Here is a 15,480-nt window from a genome sequence, read left to right on the forward strand (position 1 = left end):
AAAGCATCATTCCTCTGTTCAAATTACATATGAATTCTTTATTAGAACAAGAACAAGCTTTGACACAGAATTTTGAATTTGAAGATTTCTAGGTTTCTCGGCCTGTATGATTTGTTAGATCTGGAGACAGCATAAGAGACAAAGTAGGGGTTGCCCTCTTGAACTCTCTTTGCCAATGCCTTTTTCTTCCATCTTTAAACAATATAATATTAATTAAAAAATAAAAAATTGAGTTTGTAATTTAAGTTTTTTTTATTGGCAAGGAATAGTATAATTAATATATATATTTTTAAATACGAACTCATCAAATTTAATATATACTATTAAATTTGAATAAGGCCAGAGACATAAAAACATTTAACTCTGACATTTCTAATTTAAACGATTGCTTTTTTTTTTTTTTGTGAAAAGATATAAAACGATTGCTTTAACTTGATTGGCATTTCTTAGCAATATTTTATAACTTAATAATTATATACAAATATAGTTAAATAAAAAAAATCAATTAGCTGCCCTTTCAAGCTAACGAATAGTCGGTTCAAGGAAAAAATAAAATAAAATAGTCAGTTCAATTTCAATTCTTCGAGACAGAAACAAAATCTTAGTATTTATAGTTTACGGAAAAGCAAAACATTTAAAAATATTAGTATGAAGAAATAAATTAAAACTCAGAAGTGTGATCTCATGCAGTTTGCTAGCTTTCATGTAAAATCGATTGAAAATGCTGTTTATTATGTATCTATGAACTTTATTAAAAGGCGAATTGGGGATTACCTAATGGAAAACCCATAAAAATATAATTCAAGACCTATTGAGAGAGATGGATCAGGAATTAAGAGCGTTTTTACTTTATAGGAGAATTCTCTCCCTTTTTTCTTTGGTTTTCTTTAACGGGCAAAAGGCTCGGTTTCTGCTAAATCTCATTAGCTTCCCCTTCTTTCTGTTTTTATTTTTATTCTTCTAATTGGAATTAATTATACTAAAAAATAATAAAATAAATAAAATGTAAGAATTAAATAATATAAAAATTTAATGTTAAAATAAGTTAACTAAGTTTTGTTTTACGTAAAATGTCTAATTTACAAAAACACAAGGTGGCTTCTATAATCTCTTTATTCGAAAAAAAAAATTACTGTCATAAAAATCATTCAAACTTTACAAAAAAAATTGTATTTTTACTTTAAATGTTGTTAAAAGTAAATTTATTTTTCGTGATCAATTATTTTTAAATAATATGTTATATCAACAGAAAAAAGATAATAATTCAAAAGATTACATAAAATAATATTTTTAAAATTCTCAGTATTAATATCTTTATTTTATAAATCTAGATATATATATATATATATATATATATACAGATATATTAACACTTTAATATATATATATATAATAAAATATTTTGCAGATAATTAAATAGAATACTATTTTATTTAATAATGTTATTAAGTTAATATCATTTTATCATATATTAATTTATAAAAATATAATTATATAGTTGAAAATTTAAATTTTGATAACTTAATTAAACTTTATAAAAATAATTATTACTTCTCGTAAAATTTATAGTATAAAATATATAATTTCTGTATAGTTTAACTTATTCCGTAACAAGGTAGGTATACTTTATTTTCATACCAAAAGTAACTATAAAAAACTCTCAAAACCAATAATAGTATTTAAAAAAAAAACATTAAGTGATTAATTTTATAATAAATAAAAATATTGATAGTTCATAGTTAATTATCCTTGATAAACATGTCAAGGAATGCCGTTATATATCAACTCTCATCACCATATGTGAGTTTTAATTAACATAAAAATCGATTGAAACTAAATAAAAATAACAATAGTAATAGTTACAGTCCTTAATGTATTGATTTAAATAGTACTTCGTCTCTATGACTTCCCAGCAGTCTTAATACATTCTGTTCTTACTCCTCAGTCAGCAATTGAAACTAAGAAAATTAACATGAAATTCTATCCTTACTCAGGCAATCAATATATATATAAACACATAAAATCAAACAAAATTTTCATCCTTACTAAAAATTAGAATATTACCTGTAAAAAGATCATATTATGAGAAGATTTTCATTTTAATTTTCAGACACAACACATTGCCACTATACCATGCCTATCTACAAGTTCCTATACCGCAGGATTCCTATTTCCTTGCCCTTACATCTGACCTGTAATCTCGTGTAATAAGAAAGATAACTAAGGATAGCAAGGACTATATATTTGCCTTCTCTCTACTATTCTTCCCAAGTAATTCCTATATCATACTACTTGTCAATATTGCTATTATCACATTTGCTTATCTGAGGACCAAAATTTCCCAACAAGTGGGATGATTAGAATGCTAAAATACATGACCTAATATTTCTGGGTCAAGCTCCCTAATTTCTCAGGCTATCTGCAAAAAGAAAATCATTCAACTGCAATTACCCGTATAATACTATCTATGATATTGTAGTGATCGTTCCACACTGATTTTCTTTTTTGTTAATAAATTAAAATATTATAAGAAGCATCAATTTAATATACCTTGTAAAGATAGGGATCCAATCGTCCTCCTGTCCCTGATCTTTTGATCTCTTCCAGCTTCAACAGCCTGCAGGGAACAATTAATAGATTAATTTTAACCTACATCCTATCATATTCAACTATCACTAAAAATAAGTACTCACAATAGCAATCATTAAATTAATATACGAATGGTTAGCAAATTGCTATATGAGACAGCACTATTGTTTATTAATTAATTAGATTATTAACTATTATGCCATTGTTAAGTAAAAGTTTAATCTAACTATTATAAAAGCTAAAAAAAGATTAATTTACAAAAAGATCACAATTGTTGAAACGTACTGATCTTAAACTTACATAGACTTGGTTTGTTTCATGAAAAAAGAAAATATCCTTTCAATAAAATAATTGATTTTCTATTATTTAATTATACTATCAGAATAATGTTAGTAAATTAACTTAGAACAATGTTAATAAATTTAAGAACAAAAAGTTTAATAGCAATAATAAGATACTCGATGTTTAGACATATTTTTTTATTTTAAAAAAATAAAGTATGATATATCTTGAATCTTTTGACTCTAATTTTATTTAAAAAATTATTAAATAGATCTAATCCGTTATAAATTTAAAATGAATCTCATGTAATTTTTTGTGGATGATCTTATCATTGTGTACTAGATAGATAAATTTTTCGCCTATGATTCTTTTTAATGGCCAAAAAAAAAAATTCTCTATGTACCACGTGCATCTCACGAGCAAATGAAAAGCATCAGCTGCAGCAGAAAAAACACATACAGAGGGAGAGATCTCACATTCTGAGAGCTTTGCTAGTGTCTGGACTGTCACCGAGCACTTGGCGTATTCTCACTTCAGAGGAACTTCCGCGAGACAGGAAATCCAAAATTTTTTCGGCCTGTCGCCTCATGTAAGACGAGCCCGAGCCATAACCAGAGTCCACTTTACGCCTCTTTGGATTTTCACAGCTCTCCATTTGGTTCCTTTTCATGCTTCTGATCTCATAGCAGCTTCGCGCGCTTGACGCCGCACTGGACGTGCTTGATAAGCAGGAGGCCTCTGTCGACTCGGATTTTGAAGACACCGTCGCAGGCAGAGCAAGGACGACTTCCGGATGCTCGGAGTCGGAGCTCCAGATGACCTTAGTGCGTCTCTTTCTCACCACCTACACAAGAAAATAGTTATAAACGCGAATATTAAACTCAAAAACAGCAATCGAGTAGCTCATCTTAGAAGTTTATTAATCAGAACGGTTAGTTTCGTGATCTGAATCTGCTTAAGTCAAAAACACAATTGAAGTTATTTGATCGCACGTTGATGATCTCGGAATTGATGCTCAAGGAGCCAGCTCAACTCAAATTCAAAATCACAGTTCAAAGGACTAAGCAAGCAAATCTTGCTAGACAAATTTGAGCAAAAATGCAGAACAGAGTCGCTACATTTCAAAAGCTAGAAATATGGATAAGATTTAAATACTAGTTCAATCCATATATCATAATGATAATCTAAACCAGACCTCATCAGAGAACGATACAGCCAATAAAAATTCTAAACTGACAATATAATAAATTAGGCAGCTATCAAAAAGCAAAAACCAGTGGAATTACAGAGATGAGATCGTCATCAGCTCAAACTAGCAACTAAAAATTGCTAAATAGCTCCAACAAGGTCCCAAACAGATGGCCATCACTCAATCACCGAAAAAACAATCAACACAGAAAACTGCAACTAAGAATAGATCTCATACCTTGAACTTCATCTCATGGCACCGAGCCACAACAGCGACGATCCTGAGGTTATGGGCCGCTCGAATTTCCTTAGACGAATCATTATCACTGGTAAGAGACGAAGAGTGTGATTTTGAGCTCGAAATCTCCTCGCTGCTACTCTTGCTTTCGCTTCCCTCTCTCAGCGCCTTATCAGTGCCACCATCAAATCCAAACCTAGAAAAGCAAAAGCCAAAATCAGGAAAATTGAATAGAAATTGAAGTGGAAAATTGAGAAGACGCAAGACAAACATGAAATTTACTCTGGAGAAGGAGAGAGAGGTTTGGTGTTTGAGAGAAGGAGAAGAGCAGAAGCAACAGTACGTTCAAGAGGAGAAGGAAACAGAGACAAACTCATCGCTTTCGTCTTTTGTGTTTTAGAAATGGCGGGCTTATTCCAAAATATTTGAATTTCCCTTTTTCCATTTCTTTCTCTATTTCAAGAGGAACACTGGACTTCCCCTCTCTCTCTATAACGGTTTTATGGTTCGGTCACCAGCTGTTTTAATATTTTTTTAAAAATTAAAAAAAAACTATTTTTTTTATTTTACTTTTCGATTGTAAATAAATATGAATTAATCTACAATGAATTTTAACACAAAAAAAATATTTTTCAGATGAAAAAGTTACAATCAAATAAAACTTATGCTTTTTTCCCACTTTTATCAGTACTTTTAAATCTTTTAAAAAATGATTTTACTCAAAACTATCATTCATTTTAAACAAAATTAAGAACTATTTATTAATTTATTTCAATTTTACCATTACAATAACTATGGATACAATTTTATAAAATTTATTTTATTACTTTTTTATTAATAAATGATAGATAAAAATGGTAGAGACTAGAGATATTACATGAGATAGATATTAATTTAATTAAAATTTAAAATATTTTGTTACAAATTACATACTTTAATTAATTTCATTATCACTGAAAAAACCTTAAATGATATAAAAAAAATAGATTAAAAAGTATTTATTTTATTTAGTTATATTTTGAAACCAGCTTGATCTCTGAATTCATATTTGAATAATTTTTCAAATTTGATACAGATTAAAAATTTAACATGTGATTTTGCAAATTCAACTAAATAAATTAACCATCAAATTAAATTTGTAAGTATATTTTATTTTTTTATTTAAGACATAAAGTTTTGATATAGAAATAATTTTTACATTAAATTAACAGTGAACTTAGGAAAATAAATTAACTTAGCACAAAAATAAAATGTGCATCATACCTGCTTCAAATTAAATTTGATATTCTATAATTTAGTCCTTAAAATTTCTAAAAGTTAAAATCACAAACAAATCAATTAATTTAAAAACAAAAAAAAAAAAGAAATCAGCTATTTTTTTTTCTTTCAGTTTCACCTTGAAATTAAAAATCAAAATCAACGACTTCAATAAATATTCAACATCTCAAATATTTAAAAATTAATTAATACTTTTTAATGTTCTCATAGCAGTAAATAATTTTATATAAATTAACTTCTCAAAAGTTATAAAAGTGAATGAGTAACTAATTCTCCAGTTGTTCTTTCCAAGATGTTTCTGTATTTTCTTTTTTTTTTTTCCATTATAGTTATTCAACCTCTTGCAATTTTTTCTTTCATTTCCAAGAAACAGGTATCCTTCTCACCCAATAAGCTTGCCATTCATTTCTCTTTCATTTCATGTAATGCTAATCTAAATCTAATGCTACAAGGACCCAAAAAAATTTCAGAGAATGCTCTTCTATAAATTCAATATTCAATGGTTGAACATTTTAAGAAACTCAAATACTTTCTAAGAAACATATTTTCCGAGAAATATACTTGATGAAACTTGCAAGTACTATTTACTCTCAATGCTTCTAAACTAAATAATCTTGAAAAACATGTGTGAAAGATTAGAAGTTTAACCACAAACTTATTACTAAATAAGTTTGATCTTTATTCAATTATGCACTCGACCCGTAGATAATTAATCAGTATATGATAAACAACGAGTTTGATCCCTTACAAAACCAATAATACACAAAATATACCAATAACTGTTGAGAGCAATGGTAAGGCACTTTGCACTCTCAAGGAAAGAACTTGTATGCGATTCTTGGACATACACGTGGAAAGGGGCAACTTGGAACCTCAAGGAATTAGTTTTTATGAACCATAAAATGGGCAGGTGATCAAAACCCACAAAAAAGAAAATACACAATATTTTATTCAACCAAGATACAATATGTAACAAGCATGAACTCTCTTGTTCAGTCCATATGTAAAACCACCATTACCTTGAACATTACTGAGCCTGCTAACAAGGAAACGCATAGAAGATGTCAATTATTTTTTCAAAATTCACATAAATCTAAGCAAATTGCCATAATGCCATGGTCATATTGAGATTAGGTACTCACAAGAAAGTACTTCTTGAATGATTCAACATGCTCTTTAGGATCTAATTTTGTCTGCTTGTAAGCCTCAATCTTGTTCATCTCCTACATATGGATTTTGTAAAAAAAGTTGCAGATTAACAATTAAAAACTCAGGCCAAACAATCACCACTAGCTCATTTCCAAATTCCTTGTTCAAGACAAGAATTAAGGAATACTTCAAAATCAAGAAGTTGTGCAAACAGTAAATGATTGTTCATAAGCTTAAGACGACAAGAAACCAAGAAACTTGACGAAACTCAGATAAGATAATGGCTCAGATCACTGAGTTACAAGTAGAGGGTGAAGAAGATGGGAGCGGAAATGGAAAAGTGAGTGAATTAGAAAAACTAGAAGAAAATATACTTGCTCTAAATGGTAATACTACTTGAATAGGACAAATATCTTAGTATCTTACAATGTGTTTGGATGGTATGATAAAAATAAAGTAATGGAAGGTAAAGTATCAAAACCTCCCCAATCTACCAATTTAGTAGATTGAAAAAGAGAGTTTTTTTTTGTTGGAGGTTTCAAGATAAGAAACCTCCAAAAAACTTATCTCGCTTAAAAAATCTTCCTCCCAAATAGATATATTACTATAAAAATCCTGTTCTTACCTCCAAAAACTTCCTCCTGTATATAGTGTTGAACACAAACAGAAAGGCCTGAGTTATCTAGGAAGAGAAATATATCTACCTCAATCCAAGCTGCAAGTTTAGGCCTGCCTGCAGTGATATCATATTTGAACACCTCTAATAAGAAGACATGGAATCTTTCAACAAATGTAGTATAGGCTATATCCACCTGAAGAACACAAAATTATTGAAAGTCAAAAGAAGAATGCTCAATAATTTTTATGACAATAGTTTAACTATGACACTGATTTCCAAATTGCAAAGTAAAATATCAAGATTTAAAATGTTAGACAGGAAGAAATAACAACAGCAATCTGAAAATGCAACTCACCAAACTGAATTGGCCAAGCAAAAATGGCCCATCATCAAATTTATGAAGAGCATTTTCCAAGTAATCAAAAGCAGAACCTAAAGCAAGTTACCGAGTTTAGTAAGCACATTTTATACATGGAAAGCTATCCATGTAAACACAGTTAAGTTTCAAAACTGACCAGCTTCTTTTACTGGATCTCCCTTGAATGAAGTAAATACAATTTTGTTGAATGTGTCAGTGTAGACAAATAACTCTTCAGCATACTCTTTTTTAGCAGGATCCTACAGTGATATTTTTAAAGCATTATTTTCAGTCCAACTTCCATCACAAACATAAACAGACAAAGAATATTGCCTTTCATCATGGAAGCAAACAGAGAAATGCAAATCTTACATCAGGGAGAAGAGATTGCCCATCAAAGTTGCTATCGAGGTACTTCATCACATCAAGACTCTCCCCAATGATTTTTCCATTGTGTTCCAAAGCTGGCACCTATAGAAAAGAAAGATTTCATTACCAACCAAGAAAACTAGGATTAGTTTCTCATCTTATATGCAATTAGCATACAAGAAAAATACAGCTTGCTGAAACAGAATTTTTTTTTAAAACTGATACAAAAGCTCTTTTAATTAAGTCCAGAAAGCAATTATAAATTCTAGGACAACATTTCTAGGGAACATTTGTTTTGCCTTGAAAATGGATGCCACTTCTCATACAAAGTTCAGTATAGTTAATTAAATACTTCTCTGTCCCACAAATATAGCCTCATAGTTTTTTTCACATCAATTAAGAAAATGTAACAAATATAGTTAAAACAATAAGCTTTGTTTGGGAAGGGATTTTTTAAGGTAATAGAAGGTTTTTTGAGGCTTACAAACCTTGAATCTGTATTTGGGAGAAGGTGGTATTTTTTAAACTAAAAATCTCCGATTTCAACCTACCAAATTGGTAATAAATTAAGAAGAAAAAAAAAAAACTTCTCTTTCTCATAAACAATAAAAGATTATCAAGATCTAAAAATCATGAAAAAGTGCTTTAGAAAAACTTATTTTAACTTTACTCCTTCCAAACAGAGTGTAAATTTTATAATGTATTTCTTTATATACTCTTCACTCATTTGCCCCATCATCAAAGTATCTTCGAACCAATCAATGTTATGAATTCATGAAAAGAAAATTTAAGATTTATACAAATTATACTGACCCTATTGGAGGGATAAACTTTCTCTCCATACCAAGCAGGCTTGCTTTGAAGGTTGAGAGGAATTAGCTTGATATCGTCTTGCAATCCCTGCGCCCCCACAAAAAGCACTTGAAAGAACAAATCTTTAAAAAGAGAACCTAATAGAGAAAAGAAATTAAACTACCTTGTAGTTCCTGGTGATCCACACTCGTTGTGCAAATGGACATCCGTAGGCAAGATACAGCCTTCAAGCATAGCAGAAAGATAAAATCGCAAAAGTAAAGTTTAATCGAATAGTCAAGTTGTAGAATATTTTAAATCAGCAAAATATTTTAAATTTAAAAATACATCAATTGAGTCGTTCTACTGTTTCCAGAAGAAATAAGCCTTTAAAAGCAAGTTTTCTTTCATTTATTTTTTTTAATTTAAAGATTTATTTATCTGAAAATGATTTATTTAATTTATTTTTAATGAAATATTTTTTTTAAGAAATTAATGAAATATTTATTTATTCAGAAATATTTATTTATTTTTTTTTATCTAAAAGGCTTATTTAAAAGTTAAAAACTTATTTAATTACTGGTCAAACTATAACTTATTTAGACAGCAAGAAAATAAGGAGAAGAAACATATGAGAGAAAATAAATTAAGTTTGAAAACGTAACTTATAAATTTGCGAGTAATTTTCACTCTGGATAAAATGTGAATAATAAAATTTTATTTATTTTATGAAAAATAATTTTTTTATATTATTTGACATTTAGTGTGTCTAAAAAATTTAATTAATAAAAATTATTTTATTAAAAAATTAAATTATTTTTTAAAAAATAATTTAATTTTTTGAAGGGAAAAACTCATTTTCTAAAAATTAAAGATCTGAAAACTTTATAAATAAATTTATTAATATATTTTATTTTTTAAAATTAAAATTAAATAATAAAAATAAATTATCTTATTTAAAAATATTTTTATGGAAAATATTTTTTAAATACAAATTATTTTTTATAAATGAATGTAAATTAAATTAAAAAATTACTTTTATTTTCTCATAATAAGTATTTTAATTATAAAAAAAAATAAAGTTACCATTCAAAATGCAACTTTTTTCAGTTATTTTTCTTCCGAGCATCAGAACAGAGAAAGAAAAATAAGTTTTTTTTATACCTTTTTACTTTCCCTTCTTGTTTCTCTCCCGTTATTTTTCTTCCTACTAAAAACATTCCATGTCTTATGTAAAATGGGTGTTTTGTTGGGAAAAACAATCAGTAAAATCATTTTAAAAAATATATTAAATAAAAAAATTTAAATGTTTAGAGTGATTTACATTTATACTTAATATTTATTTTAAATTTTAAATTTTAAATAATAAAATTATTATTTTTTAATTTGTCATGATTATAATTAAGAGAATAAAATTAAATTTAAAAAAAATTAGTGATAAATTATAATATAATTCTTAAAATTTTATATTTATTAATAAAATATATAATTTTTTAAGTTAAATTTTATATTAAAATTAAATATATTTCATATTTGTTTATATATAATATTAAATATATTATAAATATTTATTACAAATAAATTTATATTATATAAAATATTACATGTAAATAATATATATTAAAAAATTTCATTGAATACGTATACTCAATATTATAAATTATGAGTATATTTTTTATATTTAGAAAATTTTTCTTTATATTAATAATATTTTAAATAAAATAAAATAAAATATTATATAATTTAAATTATACAATTTTTTATATTTTAAATTTTTATTAATAATCTATAATATCATATTAAAAATAGAGAATAAATAATATATTAATAAAAAAATATTATTGTAATCAAATTATATATTTAAAAATTATTTTATTAATCAAATAGAATTTTAAGAGTTATATTATAATCTATTATTTAATTTTTTAAATTTAATTTAATTTTTTACTATAATTATGATAAATTTTGGTTTTATTACGATTGGATATAAATGTAAATTATGATAAATGTTTATATTTTTCTATGAAATTTTTTAAGGAGACAAATTGATTTGTGGAACATACAAATTTTGAGATTAGAAAAAAAAAAAAAGAAGAAAGAAAGAAAGAGAGCGAAGACATATAAATTTGATTAAAAAAAGGAAAGAGAAGAACACCTTATGGTTCCATCGAAAAGTGGAGGTTGCTCAGCGGTGGGATTCAGCACTGGAGGCAATTCCTCTTTCACGCTCTTATCAAAACTTTAAAGGAAAGCAAGAAAGAAATAAATAATTTTAGAAAAATCGATCAACAAAAAGAAAATGAAGGAAAATTGGAGATTCTCACGCAGTAGCAGCCATTGATTGAAGCGACTTCTTCTTCAGTGGAGAATCGATAAATGATAATTGGCGAAGAAGCTGTTGAGATGAAAAACGCAGAAAGGAATGCTGTATTATTATAGAGGCTCTGAGGTATGATGATCTAAGCACTACTGACGAAATGCCATTTAAATATTAAGTAGGGTCCACAGAGAGATACACAGAGTGCGAGAGTTGACTTTTAGAGAAATTTGACTTTTACCTCAAAAATGGAACATGTACGCAAATTTATATTAATTATAATATAGAAAAAAAAAAGTGAACAATATTTTAAAATATCTAAAAATAGTAAAAAAAAATTATGAAATAAAAAATTATTTTAGTATTTATTATCGTTTGCAGGAAATATTTTATATTTTGAAAATTTTTTATAAAAATATTTATGTGAAAAATATCATCCATGAAAATTATTTTTTAATAAAATGACTCATTTTTTCAGTGTTTAATTGAATTTAAAAAATAATAATAATAATAAATTTATATATAATAGTATTAATATAAAATAACTTTCTGGGTAATTTTCATATTACCTCAAATATAATATTTAGTTATATTTAAGCTTATATTATTAACGTTCTAAAATCTTTAATATATTATTTTTAGATTTAATATTTACTATTACATTGTTAAAAAATTTTAAAGTTTTATTATTAACTTTAATACATAAAATTTATTACTAATCATTTTATCCATGTGTTTGCAAATTTTTAGATTTTTAAAAAATTTATTAATTTAACTTTACTTTAAAATTATTTAATTAAAATATTTTTATATTTTATAAAATATAAAGGTATATTACTAATAAATTTTGAAAAAAAAAATCAGGAATATGAAAGTCATTCAAGCATCAATAAATAAAACTGTGATTTCTAATTTGACCAGGTTCGATTAATTTGGCCGAAGTCTGGAGAACTCGAATTTAAGAGAATCTGCCAGGTTCAAGTCAATTCATTCAATATAAATAAAGTAAATATTTTAAAATCAAATAATATAAAGATTATATATTGATCTGGACCGACTCTAGCCGCCTAATAATTGTCCAAACCCGATTAAAATATTTTGGAAAGGCAGGGTAGGGCCGGAAGATACGGGCCTGTGATCCGATTTTTCTAATTATTGAAATTTTATACAAACTCAAAATTGATTTTAAATAAATAAAAATAAAAATATCTAATTTACATATATAAGCAGCATTATATTAATTGATAATTCATATATAAATAATGATACAAAAAATTGATTTCTTCCCATGTACATCAACCCTTGCCTTCTCCAACTTCTTTTTTAAACCTTGCACTTCACCTCTCAACTGCTAGGCTTTTGACTAAAAGATAAGGTTTTAAAATTTTAATTATGTTTTGGTGTTAACTTAAAATTTATTTAATAAAAAACTATTTTTTAATTTAAAAAGAAAGCACTTAATACTAAGCATGCTTATACAAAGAATTTATTTAAACTTGATTATCGATTTTTTATTTAAGAATTTATGATCCATTCTAAAATTTATTATTAATTTATATTAAAATAATATTTTATTGTATAATATTATTAATAAACCTTGATTTATTTTAAAAAATTTTAAATAAATCTTATAAAATTATATAAAAATTTAACTTTTTTATTGAATCTACGTCGATAAGAATAATATATTTTTTATAAAAATTTTAAATACTTTTTCTCGTTGAATTAATTTTTATTTCAAATAAAAATTTTAAAAATTCACATGTAATTTTTTTTTAAACTTAAATTTATAATTGACAAGATATTATTTTATTAAAAATAAATCAACAATAAACAGAATTTTCAACATTTTTTATTTTCATGCATAAATTTAAAAAGGTCATTTTTTTACAACTCCCTCAAATCATCGAGAGAATTTGCTCCGAACATGTTGATAGAACAAATTTATATTTGTAGAGTGCAGACATTTACTTATAATAATATTTGTATTTAATATGCAAAATTCAAATAGTTCAGAAGTTTGATTCAAAAAAACAAAATAGTTCAGAAGTTTAATTACACGTTAATATAATATAAATAGTACACAATAATAGCTCAAAATAAATAATAAACTATTATTATATGACACGATCAAATTGTAGAGATTTAATAAATTAATATGCAGTTTTATCGATAAAAAAAAGTCCGGAAGATCATGGTGTCTAAAATCGAAAGAAAAAAAATTCAACGCTTCAAATTAGTCTCACATTCATAATTTTAGGACGAGAATTCATAAAAAAATTATTATTAAATAATTACAATTTAATGAATTCTCTTTACGTTTTCGATTATGAAATTTTTATCGTTTAAATAATTTATTTTTTTAATTAATAAAATATTTTTTATTTGAAATTTTTACAAAACAAACAAAACCAAATTTTATAACCAATTGAATCCGATTAAATTGAAATAAGTAAATTCAAATTTTCCATTTGGTTCCAGACTTCTAGTCTCTACAAAGAAAAATCCAAAGCCATTCTTACTCTTCCTGCATTTCATCAACTATAAATTCGTCAACACCACCTAAGCTCCAACATTACAGTCCAAAATTTTCATCAATTGCATGAAATAAATTCATCAAAATACCCATTCTTGCCTTAGTTTCAAACATAAATAATTCAAAATCAACATTCAACAACCATAAGATAAAATCACAAACCAAATATAAATGAAAATAAAATTAAAAAAAAAACAAATATAAAAATTAGGAGGTGATAAAAAGTCCTTGTTCTCACTTTTTATTTAGGAAACATTTACCATTTATTTAGAATAAAAAATTTTATAAAATTTTAATTCAATTCATTTCTTTTTTTATTAAATTTCTTATTTAAAATAAAATTATTTATTTATTTTTTAATTTACAACGCTTTCTTTTAAAAAAATAAAATTAGGCTTTATTTTATTAGAATTTTATTGGTTGGTTGATTATAAATCCTGGTGTATCTGAGAATGTATAAATATTTTTATATTTTTTAATGTTTAAAAATTCAAAAATTATCAATAAAATATTTTTCTTGATTAAAAAAAAATGTAAAGATAAATTCTTCATTTAAAAATAAAATTATTTTTTAAATTATAAAAATTGCATTGAAATAGATATACATTTTATACAAAAATCTTATTAGCCTGCTATGTTTTTTTTAACATCATTTAATCATTATCTGAATTAAAAAAGTAAGAGAAATATGTACTTATAATCTTTCTCTCAACTCGCAGTTAGCTTAGTCTTTTGCGGCTTTCGTCTGCTCCTTTTATTGCTCCCAGTGCTGCTGTCCTCTGCTCCTCGTGGACAAGGGATAGCTGGTCCTTTTCCTGTCCAATGGTGGATTTAGTCTTTATTCTTTCCTATATTATGGATAAATAATAGCTTTGTTTTCGTCTTTTTTTTCTTTTCTTTTCTTCAGATCTCTCGATTATTATGAGAGACATTATGGGATCTAATTTTTCTAGTTATGGTGTGTCTTTTCATGGTGATTTTTGTACTTGCATGCAGGTGTTCTTAGAGGCTTATCAGTCTAATTGTGGTGTCACTGCATGCCTATGAGTGACGTTGTTTTAGTGACACCTAGAGCTCCTTCTCTTAACCTTCCCTCCCTTTTTCGTCTGCAAACCTCAATGCACCCTCTTTTCTTTTCGGCTGAGGAGGTGTTTAAACTCTATTCTAATGTCAAGATCTTAGGATCATTATACCATTTTCTCTTGTTATGAGTAAGAGATCTCCTAGGCATATAAATGACTGGATATACTCTCTCGATATCCTCCTTCATGATTTAGACGAAGACTCAATGACACTTAATTCTGGATAGCTTCTATAGTGCTAGCTTTCAAGGGTGTTCTGTGCTTGGTTGCATGCGCTACACATCTTTTTTCTTTGCAGCGATCAATAAAGGTTGTTCACCTTTCCTGCAAGCGGCGCTCACAGTGACTTACTGCAAGCAAGAGTTTTATTTTCTTAGGCCTTGGGCTTCCAATCTATGGGCTTTGAGTCTTAGGGTCTAAGTTTTCTAGTGACTTGCTAGTTTATTTCTTTAAACTTAGTGTTTCGTTTGAAACTGATTATACGTATTTTATGTGGCTTTTATTTTTATACAATTTGTAATGAGCTTAAAAAAAAATTTGGTAAATTACACTTTAACTCTTGAATTTTAATATAATTAACAAATCAATTTTTATATGTTTAAAATCGAACAAACAATTAAACCTCTAAATAATCAGTCCGTCTAAATAGAGTTTTAGTATAATTAACAAATCGATTTTTATAT

General features: G+C 26.2%; 2 protein-coding genes across 6 annotated transcripts; both read right to left on the reverse strand.

Moving 5' to 3' along the window:
• Positions 1-1,718: 1,718 nt before the first annotated feature.
• Positions 1,719-4,744, reverse strand: LOC110623756. 4 transcript variants are annotated; one of them, XR_002489324.2, is made up of 5 exons: positions 4,580-4,743; positions 4,298-4,493; positions 3,331-3,715; positions 2,551-2,617; positions 1,720-1,958 (listed from the first exon to the last, which is right to left on the reverse strand). XR_002489324.2 is itself a non-coding variant. In XM_021768776.2 (5 exons), exons 1-5 carry the CDS (start codon positions 4,672-4,674, stop codon positions 1,935-1,937), a joined length of 750 nt encoding a protein of 249 aa, XP_021624468.1. In that variant the 5' UTR covers positions 4,675-4,744; the 3' UTR covers positions 1,723-1,934. The 4 variants fall into 4 exon arrangements, 3 of the variants coding, with proteins under 3 accessions (XP_021624469.1, XP_021624468.1, XP_021624470.1); XM_021768776.2 differs by having other exon boundaries at positions 1,723-1,958; positions 3,348-3,715; positions 4,580-4,744; XM_021768778.2 differs by having other exon boundaries at positions 1,723-1,958; positions 3,348-3,715; positions 4,569-4,706.
• Positions 4,745-6,279: 1,535 nt separating this feature from the next.
• LOC110622687 (glutathione S-transferase L3) lies at positions 6,280-11,301 on the reverse strand. Of its 2 annotated transcripts, XM_043959631.1 has the most exons (10): positions 11,187-11,257; positions 11,018-11,101; positions 9,047-9,107; positions 8,884-8,970; positions 8,074-8,172; positions 7,859-7,961; positions 7,699-7,775; positions 7,429-7,536; positions 6,718-6,798; positions 6,280-6,611 (listed from the first exon to the last, which is right to left on the reverse strand). In XM_043959631.1, the coding sequence occupies exons 1-10, from the start codon at positions 11,198-11,200 to the stop codon at positions 6,603-6,605; spliced, it is 723 nt and encodes a 240-aa protein (XP_043815566.1). In that variant the 5' UTR covers positions 11,201-11,257; the 3' UTR covers positions 6,280-6,602. The 2 variants fall into 2 exon arrangements, with proteins under 2 accessions (XP_043815566.1, XP_043815565.1); XM_043959630.1 differs by lacking the exon at positions 6,280-6,611 and having other exon boundaries at positions 6,706-6,798; positions 11,187-11,301.
• Between the last annotated feature and the right edge of the window lie 4,179 nt (positions 11,302-15,480).

The sequence above is a fragment of the Manihot esculenta genome, chromosome 9, assembly GCF_001659605.2.
Source record: "Manihot esculenta cultivar AM560-2 chromosome 9, M.esculenta_v8, whole genome shotgun sequence".
Lineage (NCBI taxonomy): Eukaryota > Viridiplantae > Streptophyta > Magnoliopsida > Malpighiales > Euphorbiaceae > Manihot > Manihot esculenta.

Excerpts from the sequence above, each read along its gene's own strand:
- LOC110623756 (XM_021768776.2), bottom strand. The coding sequence starts at position 4,674 with ATGAGTTTGTCTCTGTTTCCTTCTCCTCTTGAACGTACTGTTGCTTCT. Across the intron at positions 4,494-4,579 it reads CCTCTCTCTCCTTCTCCAGA|GTTTGGATTTGATGGTGGCA; the intron begins GTAAATTTCATG and ends TTGCTTTTCTAG. Across the intron at positions 1,959-2,550 it reads TGGATCCCTATCTTTACAAG|TTTCAATTGCTGACTGAGGA; the intron begins GTATATTAAATT and ends TAATTTTCTTAG.
- LOC110622687 (XM_043959630.1), bottom strand. Across the intron at positions 7,962-8,073 it reads GGCAATCTCTTCTCCCTGAT|GATCCTGCTAAAAAAGAGTA; the intron begins GTAAGATTTGCA and ends ATATCACTGTAG. Across the intron at positions 7,537-7,698 it reads TGCTTGGCCAATTCAGTTTG|GTGGATATAGCCTATACTAC; the intron begins GTGAGTTGCATT and ends TGTGTTCTTCAG.